Source organism: Coccinella septempunctata, chromosome 4, assembly GCF_907165205.1.
Source record: "Coccinella septempunctata chromosome 4, icCocSept1.1, whole genome shotgun sequence".
NCBI lineage: Eukaryota > Metazoa > Arthropoda > Insecta > Coleoptera > Coccinellidae > Coccinella > Coccinella septempunctata.
The window spans coordinates 11,192,918-11,213,434 of record NC_058192.1 but is presented as its reverse complement, the minus strand read 5'-3'; the positions used below and the strand labels follow the sequence as shown (position 1 = coordinate 11,213,434).

The 20,517-nt window shown below is 36.5% G+C and overlaps 1 protein-coding gene across 1 annotated transcript in view; it reads right to left on the bottom strand.

Moving 5' to 3' along the window:
* Positions 1 to 7,076: 7,076 nt before the first annotated feature.
* LOC123312560 (ras-associated and pleckstrin homology domains-containing protein 1) overlaps positions 7,077 to 20,517 on the bottom strand; it is a 75,930-nt gene continuing 62,489 nt past the window's right edge. Inside the window, exons 2-10 of the mRNA XM_044897047.1 lie at positions 18,455 to 18,662; positions 17,351 to 17,413; positions 13,073 to 13,248; positions 12,697 to 12,931; positions 12,220 to 12,605; positions 11,185 to 11,495; positions 10,958 to 11,127; positions 10,228 to 10,655; positions 7,077 to 10,128 (exon numbers count right to left, since the gene is read on the bottom strand). Of these exons, the coding sequence (XP_044752982.1) occupies positions 8,836 to 10,128; positions 10,228 to 10,655; positions 10,958 to 11,127; positions 11,185 to 11,495; positions 12,220 to 12,605; positions 12,697 to 12,931; positions 13,073 to 13,248; positions 17,351 to 17,413; positions 18,455 to 18,662 (3,270 nt within the window). The 3' untranslated portion in view covers positions 7,077 to 8,835. The remainder of the gene's footprint in view (positions 10,129 to 10,227; positions 10,656 to 10,957; positions 11,128 to 11,184; positions 11,496 to 12,219; positions 12,606 to 12,696; positions 12,932 to 13,072; positions 13,249 to 17,350; positions 17,414 to 18,454; positions 18,663 to 20,517) is intronic.

Genomic DNA, 20,517 nt, shown 5'->3' with positions numbered 1-20,517 from the left:
TTTACAATAGAAGATTAATCGAAAAGTTACCGACCGTCTGCCTGTTTTTATTCTAATTAACTTTTTTCTATGGATCACACAATGGACAATATTTCATCGATGAAGCATAGGTAAAATGCCTTCCGTATATTTACGTCCAAGATGAATAATTATTAAAAAAAAAATAGTAAAGAGTCCATAATTTCATTATAGCTTATACTCTTTTGTGAATTATGACGATACCATTTGATAAGAAGCAAGTAGTTCTCAGGGGTAAGATAAATAGGCTGTGCTCTAACTGAGATTTTGGAATTCATCAGAAATTTTCCAAATTCCTTCCTAACCAAAAAACACCTCAGCTTCATGTATGTATTTGAAATACTAAGTGTAAATTGCATGTGCGAGATGTAATTCTAATACTGGCCAACACTGTGTAGTGGTGCAACACTAATTTTTAGTAAAAATTCAGTTCAAAGACTCCATCGAAACATTTGGAGTTTTTGAAGCTTGAATATCTCTTTTCCTCAACTATTTTTGGGTTGATCATTAACTTATCACTTCTAGTTATTTTATGATTGAAAATGAATAGAAAAATCAATAGATACGATAGATTACATTATGGCAAAACATCTCCCAATTAACAAATTGGATTCCCCCAAAAAATGGGGGAATCAGCAAGTCGAAACGAACACAGTTATCCACTCAGCTTGGCGCCAATTTTGAAACAGTTTCCTTGACCCACATCCACAAGGGTTCCCTCGCCGTTTTTAATCTGGACACTCGCAATCGTATCATTTTACTGCGACCTTTGGGTTGTGCCATAAGATGACAAAAACCCAGGTACCTACCTCCTTCAAAACGTGTATGGAATAAAATTTAAATCATTCAGCACGTGGTTCTCTCCTTTGGAAGACCCCTTTTCAGTCGGTCAACCCAACTCATCAAAGTTATGATGGTATGGGAGTGAAAAATGGCGTTACGAGTTAAACCAGAGGATTATCCCTATAACGATGAACTGATGATGTTGAGTGATGATTATGCATTTTTCAGTGGTCAAGTGTTTTAATATGTCATTAATTTACGTTGGGTAGGTCTGAAGTGGGGACTTTAAAGGAATTTGTAATCGTTTTTCAGTGATGTTCACTGATTGGAGGCAGTAAAAACGACGTTATGATACTTTATTATGCCCAAATATTCTGTAAATGTACCAGGTGTAGTACAGAGTTTGAGAGATTGTGAGACTTACTAGGTCTTGGGTATAGGTACCTAGTTGACATATGTGGAGTTGACATATGTGGAATAAGTATGATCGTCAAAGGAGTATATGGTTATATTATGATTACCTCCAACCCCAACGGTCAAATATCCCCTCCCTCCCCTCTATTTCCCAAATAACCGTTTCTTCGTCCTTCTATTTCTTCAAACTTAGGTTAACAACCCTTAAATTTATTTATGTTTGAATAGCTCTGGTTCTGAGATGAATTTCAAATTGAGGGGGCAGCAAGGTCGAAAGAGAGGGCCTCCTGGCCAAAATGCCCTTAAAAATATGACAATTTTTTCAAATAGCATGCCCTGAACTTAGTCTGTTAGGTACCCTAGTGGGTAGTCTTTATTTTTATGAAAACATTTTAAACTAAAATGAATAGTTCTTGAAATTCATTTCAATTTGAGAAAGAAGTTGAAATATTGAGAAAATTATAATAATAAAGTAGTTGTAATCTCCATACATCTGAATTTCAAAAGCTCGAAGTTCAATTTTTTCTGAGAAAGAATATTATTAACTAATTAGTGTTTGTTTGAATAGGACCATTTGTAGCTTTGAAATCATGTTCATTCTAAGGCGTAAATGCTAATCACACTTTTGTTACTAAAAATAATTTTGTTTGGCAATAACGAAAAAATTATATATTCGATATCAATAGGGGATTCTTCTTTAATGAATTCAAGAAATATACCTTCCACTCAACAAAAACTTTCTCCCTCTCTAGACAAGTCCAACGGTTAACTATATACGTCCTTCTCCAATTACGTTAAAATTGACCCTTCCATTAAAATAAATTTACTATAACATTATAATACGGTCGTTTTAATTTATAACATTCGGAGTTGGCAAAAAACACGATAGGAGGACAGGTAAACAAATTTAGTAGGCAGGTCAACAGGCATTCAAATTGTAATTTAGGATGTGTGTAACACTTTTTAGCGAGCCTTAAATCATGTAAGTGTCCGATGTCCGGCAAGGGTTGATCGGACCACCCCTAGGGCTGACCGCCAGGTAACGCACGCCGCACCTTTGAACCCGGGGGGTTCCTTTTTCTTCAATTGCGGCATGTAGGAAATGTGCCACTTCCTTACGGAAATTTATTTCCTCTTGGATAGCTGCATTATTGGGATACTTGCAGTAGACGCATTCGGTATTTCTGATGTGGGAAAGACGCCTCGTATTGTCTTCCGAAGTTACCGTTAATTCATTGTTCTGTCTTTCTACGTGAAGTTCTGATTGTCCTGACCCTGATATATATGACTCGGTTTCCATCTGTTGGGAAAGGAGTATTTTGTGGTAGTTCTTTTTCGGCGAAGTCCAGGAAGGAAATACTTTTTACATATGTACTGTATTGGGGCTCAGTTTCCCTAGCATATATTAGCACTCCATATATACTAGCATCTCCATATAAGAATGTGTTACCTACCTAATTTAATTGCCAAATTCTAGATTATAACAACCCATTCCCGTGTTTATCCTGAATTCCTGAAGTTCCACTCTTTTGGACATCCACAGTTTCATTTCTCTCAGTTTTCTATAGCTTCTATGAAAAAATTAAGAATTGCTTTTCAGATGCTTTTGGGAGCAAATTCTAAGCAGGTTCTACTCAAAACAGAAAATAGACGAGGATGTATTGATATCTACTATCTAGTTAGCCTAGAACAGTTCCATGCATAAAAAAAATATTGCGGTACCATAGCAACAAACAAGAACTCATTAGAAGTGTCAGTGTGAAGTTTGAGGTCAAAAAAGTAAACCAGACTTACGCGGTAAATTAAAAGAAAGATGTCCGCCGAAATTGTGAATATCGAAAAATTGGAGTATCGAGCCATCATCAAGTACCTGTATTTAAAAGGTTTGAGAGGTAAGCAGATTTACGAAGATATGCTTGATACCCTTGGTGATCTAAAATTGGACTGTAAGCTTCAAAATAGGTAAATTTTCCTTTGAAGATGATGACCGATCGGAAAGGCCGGTGTCAGTCCCCGAAAATATCGATGCAGTTCATGACATGATTTGATCAGACCGTCGAATTGGGCTAAAACGGATATCTGAAGAACTGAATATTTCATACGAACGCGTTCATCATATAGTTCACGTCAATTTGGACATGAGAAAAATTGCTGCAAAATGGATCCCCAAATGTTTGAATATTGACCAAAAGCGTGCAAGGGTAGAAGCATAGCGTTCGATCTGTGCTCGATTTGAAAACGATGTAGACTTCTTAAACCGAATTGTTACAATGGATGAGACTTGGGTACATTTCTACGATCCAGAAACAAAGCAACAATCGTAGGAATGGCGACCCTCTGGTTCTCCAAGACCTAAGAAGTTTCGTGTCCGAAAATCTACTGGAAAAGTTCTTGCTTCAGTTTTTTGGGATTGCCATGGAGTAATCATGATTGATTTTTTGGATAAGGGTAGAACAATAACCGGAGATTACTATTCGACATTACTGACCACTCTACAGGAAAAAATTAAAGAGTAAAGACGCGGAAATCTATCCAAAGATGTTTTGTTTTTGGAGGACAACGCCTTTGCACACAAAACTCATGTTGCCATGCAAAAAATTCGTGATTTGGGGTTTGAATTACTAGAACAACCCCTTATTCACCAGATTTGGCATGCATCATCCAACTATCATCTCTTTCCTCAACTGAAAAAAAGTTTAAAAGTAAATTTTATTCCAACGAGGAGGTAATAAAAGCTGTGGAGGTCTGGTTTGAAGAGCAAGAAGAAACATTTTTTTTTTTAAAGTCTAGAGACGTTGCAGATTCGCTTTAATAAATGAGGAGAATATGTTGAGTAATAAAATATTTTGACATTGAAATTTGTTTGGTTCTATAGTAGGCTAAGAATTTTTCAATATATCCTCGTTTATGAGACCCATACTATTTTTAGACAAGAAAATACCCCATAAATTTTTTATCATCTGTTTTATTCACAACCTGTGAAATAAGAAAAGTATCCTGACGAATATACATGTAGAAATTTTGCCAAAGACAAAACGACATCGAGGGAGCTACGTCAAAATAAACACCAACATATACCGGAAATGAACAGGCGATACGCCTTCTCGAAGCAGAAGAAGAGATTAGCCGAAAAGTGCCAAGACAGTGCATACAACTTTGAACAAACAAAGACTATGGTGATGACTTTGAAAAAAATGAGACTCCTTGTTGGGTGAGTTTTTGGACACATTTCGAATTTGTTTTCAAACGAGCTATTTGATATATTTCTGTCCATGAGAAAAATACGGACGGTGAATGGTGAATCCAGTATTGAGAGTTTGTAGTTTTTACAGTGGAGATTTGAACCCTTTTTATACGATACGGAAGTCATAAAGCTCGAAATTCTTCATTTAGAACTCACTTCTTATCTTCCAGTTCATCTTAATCGAACAAACGATACAATAATCTATTCATTTCGAAGACAGAAGTGAAATAAAACGAGCGCAACTAACTCCGAATCAGAGTGAGCTCAGGAAAAGAGGGATTATTCGAGTAATCTCCCCTCAGATCACATGCCATTATTATATACATAGTATATAGATCACTGGTGTCGAATAGCCAAAAGGGGATGAGGAGAGCGAGCGGATACGAATTCCTACAATGGCTTGAAGAATTTCACAATGGGACCCTCAAGGTTCTCAGGATGTCAGTTGAGCGCATCCATCATCTCCGGATACAATGCACCCTGTTGCACCCTCTGGCAAATAATCGATATTTGTGTCGTTTTCTTGATTTTTTTAATTACGGCTTCGATGAGGATTTTCTTCAGTCGATCGAACATGATCCATCAAGTTGAGACGTGGTCGAATACTACGGGACTTTGCTCATTCGGTGATTTTTTCGGTTAGGATTGCTGTTTCCACACAATTCCTAAAGGAATCATACATACTATGAAAATAAGTATCTATTTCGAGATTTGCTACGAACTCTCCACAAAATCCATAAAGTTTATTGTAAACATATGAGAATAAAACTGGAAGATCATGCAGTAATATAAATGATCTTCCATTTATAGCCTCACTGTTCAAAATAAATTCATATTCATGAATATTCACACTGCGGTAATTTCTGTAATATGAAATTTATTGTGAGACATACTTTCGAGATTTGGCAACATCAATGGATTCATCATAAAACATACGCTAAACCCCTTCGGGTACACAAAAAATATCAAGCAATCAACCTAATGGTAAAGCATCACCAGAAATAGGAAGTATACGCGCGAACGTATGTTTATAACAATTGATCCAAATTTTTCAATAGATTTCCAGCCCTCTCCCTGCTGAACTATCGTGAAAATACGACAATCTGAGAGTTTGGACAAAGAGATACCTATATGCTGCCAATATTACGCTGAGGGTTAGACAAGTTTTTCCTGTTAGATGTCGCTAGGGTGTATTCTTGCAGAATACCGGCTTATTGTGACATCGAATAAAGTGGCCAGTGGCCATCGACAGGGTTTGAGTCGTGTTGCTCTGACGAGGTCAAAGGAGACCGAAACCATGGCCAATATAGTAGATATATTGACCATGGGTTTCTCTCTGAAATTTCTGTTGGATAGTGGATTGTGATAGTATTTCGCTAGTTCGATTCAGATTTAGTTGTTGATTATATCAACATTCTATCTGAATTCATTTCGTTTTTCAATAAAGTTGAATCGACCTTGAACATATCCTAGTAGACAGGAATTGAATTTGTTTGTAAACACAACATAAGAAGTGAATCATCAAAAGATATCAATTCAATTTTTTAAATCTACTACTAAACTAGTAGGGTATTCCACGATTCCACGAATATTATATCTTCCACTTTCAACAAATCGATTCGACACCTCTATTGTCTAATCAGCAGAGCTTATTTCTATCCCATGGCCACTAGAAAAATAGATCCATGTTGCAATAACTACATACCCTACATAATGTTTTAGAGTATGATGCAGTATTATGGCAGATATGGCTATATGAATAAAAACCCAAAAACATTGGACTGCATTTCAATGGGCGCACAGATCTTATTATCCTCATTAACCCAACCATGATTGCAGTGAGTTATCGTGATTTGATTGTAGAATCTATTATTGTTCCCTTTGGAATAGCCATCGGTGATAAATTTATGTTAATAACGAATGCATAGAAAAGCATAGCACGGAATAGATAGGCACAATGCCTTTGCAAAATGTATTGAACATGTCTGGTCTGCAGTGTCGCAGCAATTACACCTCTTACGTGACCCACCGCAGACATTACAATGATGCATTCCTCAAGCTTTCATTGACGATTCAATTGAGACAATGCCGAACAGAAGAACTGGAGGAGGCCCTACTCGAAGTTAAGCCTTGATTGCAAGGTGTTTGTAAAGAAGGAACTTTTTTTAAGCCCGAAGACTCCAGCTGATAAAATCTGTATTTTGTTCTTTTCGCATCTATGTTGTCGCTCTAAAGGAGTCTTGCTTAGTTTTGCCATTTCAGGCAGGTGTATGAAGACACATAGTTTTATACATCAGTTCTTTCACGAAAGTCAATAGAAACTAAGATGCATTTTGAACTAAGCATCCAATAACCAGAATATTTCGTCAGCTACAAAACACCCCAATTTGGGATTTGATGCATAAGTTTTAAGCATATCTGTGGCCGGCCCTGAAAATTCAAAGATTATTTTCGATCATATTCAGAAATCGAAAACTCTTAATCGATTCTAAAGAAAATCTCCATAAGAATGTCATTTTCATTTGGTCGATTTCGCCTTCCAATCCTGAATCCTGGCAGTGACTATATGGGTCGAGATCATCAAATTGCATACAAGGACCAACTCAAATGAAAAAAATAACTATTAAGAATTTATTATATATTGTTATAGTGCTTACTTCATAACAATTAGTAAATAGAAATAGAGGACAGTATACATTTAAGTTAAAGCACCTAGGAAAATTAAAAACAAAGATCTTGGTGCCTAAAAGATCATGAATATATTTTCACAACACTTATATAGATTTGTGCTAGAAATTAAAAATTAATTTCTTTATAATTCAAACATACAATTGCACAGAACTGAAAATAATATTCGTATTGAAACCGAGAGGGGGGGGGAAGATTTTGAAGGTAAGAATTATCTAATTATCAAATTTCTAAAGTATCTAATGTTACTAAATCGTATAAAACATACAAAATTGTATGACACAATGGCATAATAAGAGATCTTGTACATCAATATAAAAAGTGTTTTCATTGATCATAATAAAAGTATGATCTTCATCTCAGTTATGAGCTGTTTATCCTAAACAGCTTTCGCTTGGAACATTTTAAACTATATACACAATTATATTACATGAAGGAAATTACAAGAAAAAAATAAATAAACTGACTTCAACCCTGTATCATCAAAAATGAGTAACTGATAGGGCAACTGTTATATAAAATTTATAAACCACACAAAATCAGCTACATCTATTACTTAATTTCATATCTAACTATTAAGCACCATAAATGTTTGACATTTTTTAATAATTTATTTTACCAACAGAATAACCAGATAGTCGTTTAAATTATATCCAATCTTCACTTATGCAATAAAATGATCTTTCATAATTTAATTTAGGTTTTATCTTCTACTAAATGGCACATTAATATTTAAAATCACATTGTTTGTTTAGATAAACTTTCTACAATGCTCCTGTTGTTGAAAATTTAGTATATGTATTTCATATGCGATATTAGATTTCAGTTCCGGAATTTTCCTGTTGGAAAATACGATATCACGATACTGGTAATACATCATTAATACGGGTTATGATGTACACAAGTCGTCGAAAATATCGGGAAAATTCAACATTTACTTAGTTAATCAAGCTCTTCATTCTCAACATTCAAATTTCAGTTTTGGGGCACCTATAAGCGAACTCGGTTAGTCTATATTCAAAAATATGTAATACTTTGAATACATTTCATTGTATCATTTTTATGCAAGAATTTAGGAGGATGTAAGCCGTCTAACTTTTCACAATTCGAATATGAAGTGAGATGAATCAAAATTTCACTCACTGCACCAAGTGACACAATATCGGACAGAAAATTCAAAATATGAATATTCCAAAATTGACAATCGTTCAATAAAAGGGTGGTAATAACTCTTCCGGAAAACAGAAAAGTTATCCTGGCAACCAATGAAGAATTATTCAATTTGTGGAAATGAAAATCATTCAAATTTGAAGTTTCAACGGGTAGTTTATGTCAACTTGGTGCTCAAACTCTACTGTCAAATTTGACACTCCTTTTGTGGATATTCCCGATTGCAAACCGACTTGGATCCTTGTAATTCTGAAGATGGAATTTTCATGAATATGAAGAATGTTCGCTCGATTCAATTCCAACCGGCTGGAATTGAATCAATTTTTTTTTATGCGCCAACCTTAGAATTTGAAATTGATATTTTGATGTCGGAACCTTTCTAGAAATGATTTTGAATTTAAAATAATGTAGTCAAATTATAATTTAAAAATCCTTACTGTTATTATTTCCGTAAGATGCGTTTTGTGTAACAACTTTCATACACATACTAACTTTTCAGTTAACAATGAAGCACAGCATCAATGCATTTTTGAAGTACTTAAGTGTGTTGTCTCACTACGTTTTGGAGGGGGTGGTGGTGGCCTTTTAGACCTGCCATAATCACATGACGCCCTAATGTCACTATTCCTATGAATGGGGCTTGTTGCATATTCGACTACACCATCAGGATTATCCCTATATACATTCTCATAAACGTTATTTGGTCCGTAGTGTTCTTGAACCCAATTGGAAACATTGTGCTCCTTATAGTCGGGAAGGAGTGCTGGCGGATCTCTGAAACCCAACACTTCGTGAGGGGTTGTTGCCGGCTCCAACTTGCATTTTTGAGCTACCTGCCACTTCTTCCTCATAACCCTCTGAAGGTCCTTCAGGAAGTCGTGCGGGGGATCTGCCAGTTTTTTAGGACTTGAGAGTTTGGTAGATTCAGATCTTTTTGGAGGCTGTGGTCTTTTCGGTAGCGGCGGCACTTCCTGTGGTGTCAAATTGAAACTAATTTTCTTGGTACTTTTCTTAGGACTCGACGGTTCTTGAAACGCCACCTTCCTCTGGAGATGAGGCGAACTTTTCACCTGATGGTCGTTGGGAATTACCCCGTAGATGGAATTTCCTGAAGAGCCTGAACTACTTGAAGCTATGCTATTCGAGGAGATTTGTCTAGGAAGGGAAGACTGCCTTAAAGAAGACCTGAGTCCATTGTTATTATTAAAACTAGAACTTGGCAGAGTGTTACTCTGTCTACCGTATTGTGGGGGATTCACGTATGATGGAGGTTGGGGATAACTGGTGGTGCCATAAATTTGTTCTGTGCCATTTCTGTCGTGATTTTGAGCTTGAATTTGACTATTTTGGAGTGGGTGTGTAGGACTAAACGTGACTGGTGGGTTCATCTGTGTTGGCGTGCTGCAGTTCGAGCCAGAGTTCGAAACTGGCGGACTGAAACAGGGTGTATTCAGTCTTGAATGTGTGGGTGTTGCGTCCGGAGACATCTGTGTCGGCGTTCGGTTGGGACTCAGTACGTTTGTCGGAGTTGAAGCGGAACTGCTGCTTTCTTTCCTGCGCTTTATAGTGCCGTTGTCTTCACCGGGAGGAGGCGGCAGTGACATGAGTGATAATTGACTTCCTGTAAGTTCTGAACCTGTCATCGGCGGCAGTTCGTTCGGATTCGGCGGGGGCGGTAAACTGTCCAATGACAGATTTGAATTGTATATCTCTGGAGGTGGTGGAGGCAGCTGGTAAGAGGGAGAGTCGCTTATTACCTCCTCTGTAGTGTCAGGTGGTGGTGGTGGAGGCAGTGAAATTATTGAATCAGTCTGTAAAGAGATGGAATAAATAAATATGAGAGATGGATATTTAAAAAAAAAGAATGTTATAATTAATATTCCTATATAGCCATAATAAATGTAAATTACCATTGAAGATGGTATATCCACCCCAGGGGACATAGGACTCACTGGACTCCTCACCGATATACTACTTGGAGAACGGTCTTCGAACGATGTATTCCTCTCTCCAAATGGAGACGCCCTCTCCCTCACTGGTGTGCCACACAAGGGTGTAGAGTTGCCGCTGCTCCTTCCTCCCATAGATTCCATGGAGCCCCTAGATTTATAAGAGAGTTGCCTTTTGAGGGTTCCGGAATTCGATGACTCTTCGGAATTGTTGGATTTCCTTCTGCTGTGCCTGCGAGTGAGGGTTCCGGTATTGGTGTAAGTGTGGTTGGGAGAGGTGACGGAGGTTGAATCCGATTCATCTCTGGTCTCGCCCACTTCTTTCAGTTGCCTCGTCATGTTGGTTAGGGGTAGGTTGGGTTTCATGGAGGGTTTTCGCTTGATTGTGCCTGGAAGAAATTGAATCAAGGTTTGAGAGTTTATATTTGAAGGTTTAAGAGTTATTCATATGAGGGCATGAAGATGGCATACGATTTCGCGAGAAAAGTTTTCAGAATTTTTCAAAGTGGAAATGTTCAGCATGCAGAGAGGGACCAATATTAGTCTAGAGAAAATTGAAGAGTGCCGATACTGATACCAGGTCATCTGGAGATCTAACGCGTTTTCCTAGGGACTGCGTGAGTAAGGTTTATATATTTTCAGATGATTTTTTGTACATTAAGGATTATTTATAGTGTAATAACGATCTTACCCATGGGAAATTCAGAATCGAAAGCGTTTTCACAACTTGATGGTGCTCCATCGCTCATGCATCCACTAGAACTCGAACTACTAGCTCTACTATGTCTTCCTGAACTTATTTCACTGGGAGCCGAGTATGTTTCACTTTGCGTGCCATAACCAGCTTCACTGCTCTGATATCTATAATAAAACAATTTAAGATAATTTCAAACTTTCGGATAGAAGAGAAAAACTTACCCTTGAGTTGGGGTTGTTACATTCGATGGTACCGCTATAGAGCTAACCGAACAACTTCTTGCATGTGCCAGCTGATCCAAGTCTTCTTGCGCCAGTTCCTCCATTAGACTCCTGTAATTATCCATCAGCTGTTTACCATACTTGGCTATCCTCATTCCGATCATCCAGGTTTCGAGAGTCTGGTGATCTTCCGCACAGAGATATTTGATGTATTTCGATGATTTCGGTTCTTGCAGTCTTGGATGCTTTATTGCGAAACAGTAGTCGGACGGAGCTTTGTACTTCTTCTTCCATCCTAAGCCGTAGTACATCTATGAAAAGATTCATCTGGTCAGTAAGAGTTCTAGCACACAAGGATTTTAATAGAAAGAATGATTATGACACCCATAACATTCGGTAGACTTTATAGACTAGACTAATTTAACCACGCATTCAAATAATTTAAAAATCCTACGGTAATATGTACCAAGTTTTATTTTAATCAACTGAATCTCTCCTCTATATTTGCCACCCTATTCCAGAAGATATGCATGCACTTTACGATTCACGGAGATACAAAGTTTTCAATCTACGAAAAAGAGCTAAGATTACGGGTCTTATTCCAACTGACCCTGTCCAGAGTAAGTTAATGTTTTACCAGCAATAATGACTAACACGAATAAAGACATAGGACATCAATGTTAATGCAATAACCGCATTACAACATCCTCAACTGCAAATTCACTTTGTTATCTCATGTTGAACCCTTGGTAATGAAAATTTATAATACTTTGCTATTTATATTTTCATAACCTTGGCTAAGATATCAGCATAGCGACAGTTTTTATGGCGTTGCATATTAGACATATGCAATAAAACTTTTATGAGTGTTCTGAGCATAACAATGGGAAATTGCCATAAAATGAGATAATTTTAATTGGATAGTGAAGAAATTATGCTCACTGACTTCAGAGGAAATAATTTTTTGTTCTATGTAGAAATCTTCTAATGCCACTGAGTATATTGTGTTGAGGATTGAATTTTCAATTCACCCACCTGATTATTATCGAATTTCGCCAGACACACTAGATCCTTAGCCGACCTAACTTTTTCTTTCGGATAATAATACAATCCAGAGGCCCTAAGTACAAAGTGGTATTTCTTCCATCCTTTTTTCGATTCTGCCTTCAAATAGAGGGGTCCTTCTACTTCTGGTATCACAATGGAGGATGAAGAAAAGAATTCTTCTAGCAGCATATTTCTAGAATGTTCATCGAACTCGATATTGTCTCTGCGGTCGGTTGAAGTCAACAGGAACTTCTCTGGTTGGGTGAAGAGTTTTATTTTGTCCATTCTCTCGGCGAAGTAAACTTTATTTTTAGATTCTCTGGTCCACATCATGAGGTTGTCGACTAGGAGCTCGTGGTCTTCGTACACTCGTTCTGCATGTGGAAAATAGGGATTATGAAATAATTCGATGAAAATGACAGAATCACAATTTTTTTTATGCTGTGTCTAATATTCAAGGCTTACCCATATAGAGGTCCGGCAAATTTTCCACAATGGCCCATTTGGGATCCATCTGGACATGATTTTTATCTGCTAACAGTCTTGTTACATAAGAACACAGCATCTTTTCGTCCACAAGAAGGGATTTTGCAGATCCGTCAACTGTGAAAACCTTAACGAAGAGTTTTTGAATGTTGGCTTCTTTGATTTTCTCCATAGCCATCCTGATTTTTTCCGCTTTGATTCTTGTTGCGTCATCCTGTGAATAGAATATTCTATAGAAAATCTGAACTGACAAACTATAACAAATCAAGGATGTTGTTTTCCTTTACAATAGAAAAAAAAATGAATTGTTAACTGATTCGAAGAGTTATCAAAGCAGCTACTATTTCATACTCACTTGTGATTGTAAATGTAAGGATTGTGGCTTGTTGGTGGCACTACCACCACTGCTGGCTGACGATTCGCTGGATAACATGGACACGGTATCACTGAAGGCGGAATCATTGTCTGGGGATTCTGTGCGGATAGAGTCAGTCTTTAAAATCAAGTCCCCGTCACCTCCTTGGTCTAATTCGCGTCAATCGCGTCAATCGCGATCCTTCGAAGTGAACGCATGTGGTTTGAATGTGTCAGCAGATTAGAGAGTAAAAATTCTGAAAATTCGAGTGAAACAAATCCGAAAATCGTTTCATAAGTAAAAATAGGATATAGTATCCCACACTTCAACAATCTAACAATCAAACAAAAACGATATTCAAGAGAATTATAATAGTTCACGCGAGTTTCCTGCGTAATTTCATTACCTTGGAAAAAGAGTAAACATGGGAGATAAAAATACCAAGAAAAAAACCAAACACAAGAAGACAACGATAAAAAGGGAACTCCAATGTGGCGAATGTAAGAAGGGAATTCCCAAATCAAAATTCAAAATTCCATGTGTGGGCATATGCCAGCAATATTTCCATGAACAATGCACTAAATTAGAAAAGGAAGAACTGAAAGAGGTGAAAGATGGTAAATTGGATTGGTACTGTACCAGGTGTCAAGACTGTGAAACAGGGGAGGAAACATCGACAGGTTTGGACTCAGACTCTGAAGATGATGAAGAATCCGACGATACGGCGAGTGCAAGGAAAAATCGTAAAAAAAGCACAACACTTGAGGATATTGCCGAAAAACTGGATTTAATCTGGCGCACTATAAACAATCAAACACAAGAGGTCACAAAAATTAAACAGGAAGTTGAAGAATTGAAAAAACAAAATATTGAATTCAAAAAACAACTCGAAAATTTCAAAATTGAGAAAAGTGATGAGAAACAAAAATTACTGAAAAACAATATAATCATATCCGGATTCGAGAAGAAAATTGAAACAGATGAAGAAATGAGAACACTAGCATTGAAAACAATACAACTCGTCAAGAAGGATATAAGCAGGGATGATGTCGAATGTAGAAAAATTGGTCATAAAGAAAAACCTAGGATTAAGATAACTTTCAAAAATTACGAAGACAAAAAAACTGTGATGAGTGAAAAACGTAAAACAACTTTGAATACAAAAAAAATTGGTTTACTAGAAGACAATACTCTATATATCAATCATGAACTAACCAGGGAAAATCAATACCTTTTTAAAGAAGCTAGAGAGTTCCGGAAGCAATTCAATTATAAATTCGTTTGGACTAATGAAGAAAAAGTTTACCTTAGAAAAACCGAAACGAGTAAAATTCTTCCTATCAATAAAGAGTCACAATTGAATGAACTGAGAACCCAAGAAACAAAGAAAAAATCATTGAATGGTACTGGAACAAAAAACTAATTACAATTCTCTATCTAAACATAAGATCTTTAAAAACCAAATACAAACACGAAAACATAAATTATTACATTTGCAAGCACAACTATCCAGAAATTCTAATACTAACAGAAACCTGGCTGTACGAAGACGATTGTAGATTTTTTAAATTTGGGGGTTATACAGGACACTTCAGTTGTAGGAATACTAAGGGAGGAGGCACAGCAATATTCATAAGAAATAATATTGAACATGAAGAGATATATAGTTACCAAGACCGTTTTATGAACTTTGTAGGCGTAAGAATGAATAGATTGAATCTATACTCAATATACAGATCCCAAAAAAATCGGATTGAACATTTCTTTCCCTTGATTGAACAACTTCTGAGTGGAAGAAACAGCATCATCATAGGGGATATAAACATAGATATCAAGAAGCATAATAATATGACAACTAATTACAAAGAAATCGTTAAATCTAATTCTTACAAATTTTTAAATACCAAACACTATACTAGGGTACAAAAAAAATCAAAGACAAATATTGATCATATTATTTTACCTCAAAAATTAACCGGATCATATAAACTTTATGACACCCCTATATCTGACCATAAAAAAATTGTTGTGAAACTGGAAACTAACACAAAACCCACAAATTGCAAAAATTCCGTTACTACAAGAATATTGGATAAATCGAAATTCAAAAATATCGTGGAAGAAAATATGAAAACTTTAAAATTAGACTCTGAATTCAATGGGGAAACTTTTATAAGCATAATAAAGCAAGCTAAAACAGAAGCAACAACCCTTAAAACGTTTAAAAAAATTGAAAATAAGCAATGGTACAATAGAAGTATAGCGAAGATTGTTCGGAAAAGGGATAAAGCTTATGTAAAATTTAAAAAACACCCTACAAACATGAACTTAAAGGAAAAATTCATTGAACTCAAGAAGGCAGTATTCAAAATAATCAGAAGATCAAAACAAATATATTTTCGTAAAAGATTTATGAATGCAAGCTCAAGTACAACAAAGCTATGGAGCACAATAAAGGAATTAATTAACACACGTAATAAAAGACAAAATAACGTCCAAAAATTGATAATCGATGGGGAAGAATACACAGATCCAAATGAAATTTCGGATACATTGAATAAATTTTTCATAAATGTCGAATCCGACACTAGCTGGGGCCCAATTGAAGATGAAATCGAGCTGAACTGCTCTGATAGGTCCATATATCTGAAAAAATGCACAGAGGACGAACTGAAAGGAATTTTACATAATTTTAAGAAAAATGCTTCTCCTGGGAACGACCTGATTACAGCAAATGATTTGATATTTTTATATCCAGTAATAAGCAAATACCTCTTGTATTTCATAAATAACTCTCTAAAAACAGGGACAATGCCGTCACAATGTCTTGAAAGCAAAATAATACCAATATTCAAAAAGGGAGAAAGGACCAACCCTAACAACTACCGCCCTATAGCACTCACTTCAATATTCTCCAAACTTATAGAAACAGTAATTAAAAAAAGAATTTGCTCATACTTCAATTTCTCTGACTATCAGTATGGCTTTCAGAGTAATAGCTCAACCCTTGGAGCAACAACAGATCTAGTCCAAAAAATAAGTACTAGCATAGATACTAGAAATTATGTAGTTGTAGTGTTTATAGACTTACGAAAAGCTTTTGACATGGTTGACCACGATTTACTGCTGAGAAAACTTGAAAACATGGGAATAAATAGAGAAGCCTTTTCTCTCATAAAAACATTTTTGAAAAACAGAAGACATCACACAGTTTTAGGAACTACAAGAAGCTCAGAGGAAAGGGTTTTAAAAGGGGTACCCCAGGGATCAGTGATTGGTCCACTTTTGTATCTTTTGTATGTGGAAGATCTCGCAGCCGTGGGATTGGAGGCACTTTACTACATGTTTGCTGATGACACTGCGTTGTTTTACGAGGGTAGGGATCTAGACAATTTACAGCAACGCATCGAGACTGATCTAAAGAAATTCCAGGATTGGCTGACTGACAATAGACTCATCTTGAATGTGGACAAAACAGTTGCTCTCCTTTTCTGTCAGAAAAATAAGCCCACAAAGCCACTTGACATCACACTTAATGGAATAAAAATCAACCAAAAAAATTTGCACACATACCTTGGATTGAAAATCGATACAAAACTGGAATGGACTGGGCACATAGATTATTTGTCACGAAAACTCACACCTTTGATTGGAGCATTGAGAAGAGTCAGTCCCTATCTCAGTGAAAAAGCAAGAAGGTCCATTTATTACTCGAATATTCATTCAGTGCTTACATACCTGATTAGTATATGGTCCAACACATCAATCAATAACTTACAGAGAATTCAAAGACTGCAAAATCGAGCTTTGAAGGCTATATACAATTTACCAAATGACACCCCAACAACTGAGTTACATAACACCTTGAAGATACCCAACATGAAGATCACAAAATTCGTGGAGCAGTGCAAACTAATGTACAAAATCGAGCATGGCCTACTAAAATTCAACACTGAAACGAAAAAAAGACTAAATATTCACAACTACCATACCAGACAAATTAACAATTTCCATCTAGATAATATCAGAACAAATAGAGCCAGAAATTCACCTTACTACCAGGCTGCAATGGTATATAACAACATACCTGAACATGTAAAACGGAAACAATCTCTCAAATTGTTCAATAAATTTGTTAAAGATTTTGCAATGACACATTTTGCCTAATGTTTGTTTATTTTATTTGATTTTATTCAAAATTTAATGATTCTACTAGAACATCACTCTAATGATGATTTGTAGTCTTATGTATTAAATAAATAAATAAATAAATAAATTTGAGTCTTGGGCCCTCTGAAGACGTCCTGCTATGAGCCCTGGACTGGTGGAATTTTTGAGCATCTGCAAGAAGATCCAAATTTAACACCAGAAAGGCTCAAATGATTTTCTCTCTAGCAAACGTGAAAATTGGTGCCGAAAAGTAACTCATTCGTATTTCAATGAAAATGTCATGGTTTGTAAGAAAAACCAGGAGGTTGGATGGATTCATTAGGTCCTGTCTTTGAGAAGCAACGCGAATTCTCGATCTGGTACCTTGAAACGGATTAACCAATAGTCCGACGTAGAAACCCACATAAAGAACGCTATTATCGTTTAGCAAATGGAAAGCGAATCAATCAGACATTCTCGTTGTAGCAATAGTTAATTATAAAATCAACATTAATAATTACAGATACCGAGTCATGAAACCGATCTTTCTCGTTACCAAGAAAATAAAGGGGGTCATATCGATATAATGAATGCTTCCTTTCAAGATCCTGAAGCCTGCTGGCGCCTACAAGGAAGTCTCCTTGCGAACGGCAGGTTGCAAAAGTGAAATTATGAAGGAAAACCGATACTTGATGCAACTGAGAATTCTCATGAAACGTGATATCGGACATGTTTTGTTTTAATTTGAAGCTGTCATTGCGTGAGTTCATCTCAGTGGTGGGTATCTGTTACGCAGATTGAGAGAGGCTTTTGTGGTCAATGCTCGTTAGATTCTATAACGTCTCAAGGTCTTAGAAGGAGCTGCACTTGCGAAGAATAATCGATATTATGAACTGTCTCAACAAGGGAGATAAGGCGTACCTATATGTTCAAAATTAAAGAATAATGTTCTACTAAAATGTGGTCAAACTGAAGGAGTTACTATTTCGTTGATATGTTATCCAAAATTATGTCTTTAACCCCAATTTTATCTGATAATATTGTAAGCTAAGAAGATTATGTAAGAGAAGTAAAATTTCCACCAAAACCGAGCCTTTCAAACAAAAATAACAGTACCATACGAGTTCCGGAAAAATCATTAAAGGTAAGGGGTGAGTAATACAAACTTATGTCTTATGGGATCGTTATATCATCAAATCTGGCAAAGGAAGTTATGAAACTTTGATCACTCACCTGAATATCGTTTACTATCTCTGGCCTGTCCTATTTCCCTTTCACATTCATTCTCTAGGGCATTGAGCTCCCCCAGGATGGCGTCCAGGTCTACGTCCTGCGAGTCCTCAAGGTTCGCCATCGAGAACCTGTAACTGTCTATCCTGGGGGCGGCGATTTCGGAGTTTAGAGGACGCAGCTGGTTGCCAGAGTTCGTGGGGTCCAGGCCCTGCAAAGAAGACAAAAATAGTATTACTTTATTGCGAGAGTAAAACGGCAGGTTATCACTTGTCGTATATGAGTCACACTGTAGAAATAATTCTGGAAAGATTAGAGAATTTGGATATCACGGAGTCAATCGATTTAATTTCAAATGGAGGACCAAAAAAATCTAACCCGACGACTGTGAACAAATGACAAATGAAATAGTTCACTAAGATTTTATTTGAAATCAACCGCATCAATATGTGAGTTTGTTTTTGGCTTTGGATCAAGTTTCAAATGTTTCGATACAATGGATAAATCTACCTCATAGGTGATGATAGAAAAAGTGAAGGCGAGGAAGCAATAGAGTATTCAATATCATCTAAATATGGGAAGAAATTAAGTTGAATGAACCTCTCCTCATTTCGAACAACTCGATGAAAGAATCAATTCTCATTCGAGCGAATAAAAGACTTGATTCTCCAAAAATTCCTTCATTGGTCCAAGTCACGTCAGGTTGATAAACGACAAAGGAGTTAAGGAAATGAAATGAGAAGTTGCTGTCCACCAATCGTGATTTTCAAGACTTAATGGAAGTCTCCTTAATGGAAGTCTCCTTTCTCTAGATTGAATCCAGATGTCAACCTTTTCAGAAATATATCCTGAATTCGAGATCGCGTGACACCAAATGGAAGATAGTCATATTAAAGCAAAAGTAACAGGACTAGGGAGGATTGGCAGATCCACCTTGAAGCGACAATTAAATATGGGAGGGGATTTTCGTGAAAACTTTCAACCCTGACAGTTCATTTAACTCGGGCTCTTTGTGATGTGGAGGTGCAGAGTTTCTCCTGGATGTCGATTTTTTTCTGTTCTCATTATTCGAGGAGTGGCTGTGAAACCACAGTTAATTAGAATGTCGGGAGGAAAATTTGATTGGACGTCTTCATTTCTGACTGGCGTGATACTGATTGATAAATTTCTAAGAGAATGTACTTCATTGAACAATAGCATGAGTGCATGAACCAATATGAAGAGGGAAAGGTTAAGGCCCTAAGGCATGTGCAAATTTAACATGTTGGTTAGTTCTTTCTGAAGCATGCCTCCAAAAGTATTTCAGCTAGCGTTTTCATTTCGCCATTCGTGTGAAATTTACCAATTTCGAGGTTATTAAACGACTTATCCCTCAATGGTTCACTTCTGAATAATAAATAATCTGATACGTCACGATAAACCGCTTTCAACCTAGATATTGGTCATAATTTCCATCGTCAAAGTATAAAGGTTCTTGGAAATTGTACATGATCGATTTCCTATAATTCAAAACCCAATTCATCAAAGTGTGAGCCTAGAAAATCATGTCAGGGTTGGCGCAATCTGGGCAAATTACCAACTCGGTTAAAAATTCATAGAATGCTTACCGACCTTCGAGCACATTTTCTTGAAAGCCGTGAATGAAAATTTATTACTCCTAAACGCTTCGGTTTCTTCGTGGAAAGGTGTAAGAAAGCCGACTAGCTCCATGGTTATAACATTTCCTGGAGGAAAATATCATGGGTATCTGGTTTCACACAACTTCCGATACGTATATGCTCGGCGGCTATGGAACGGAGAGATTTTCCCTGCTTTTCCGAGTCGTTTAGCTCAGAATGAAAATGTATGATATCCATTCCCTTGTGCTATAGGATTTCTGCACGGTTTAATGATAAAAAATGTATTCTGAAGTTGTTTTATATTATGTTACTGGTATATTCGAGTTCTGGGTTATTCTTTCAAATAATGAGTCCCTTTAAGGTTGAATATTACGTTGACATTATCAAATAACGAACAGTTGATATCCGGTTTGTGCTTTTATCGTGGTGGAAATAAAGTTTACAACA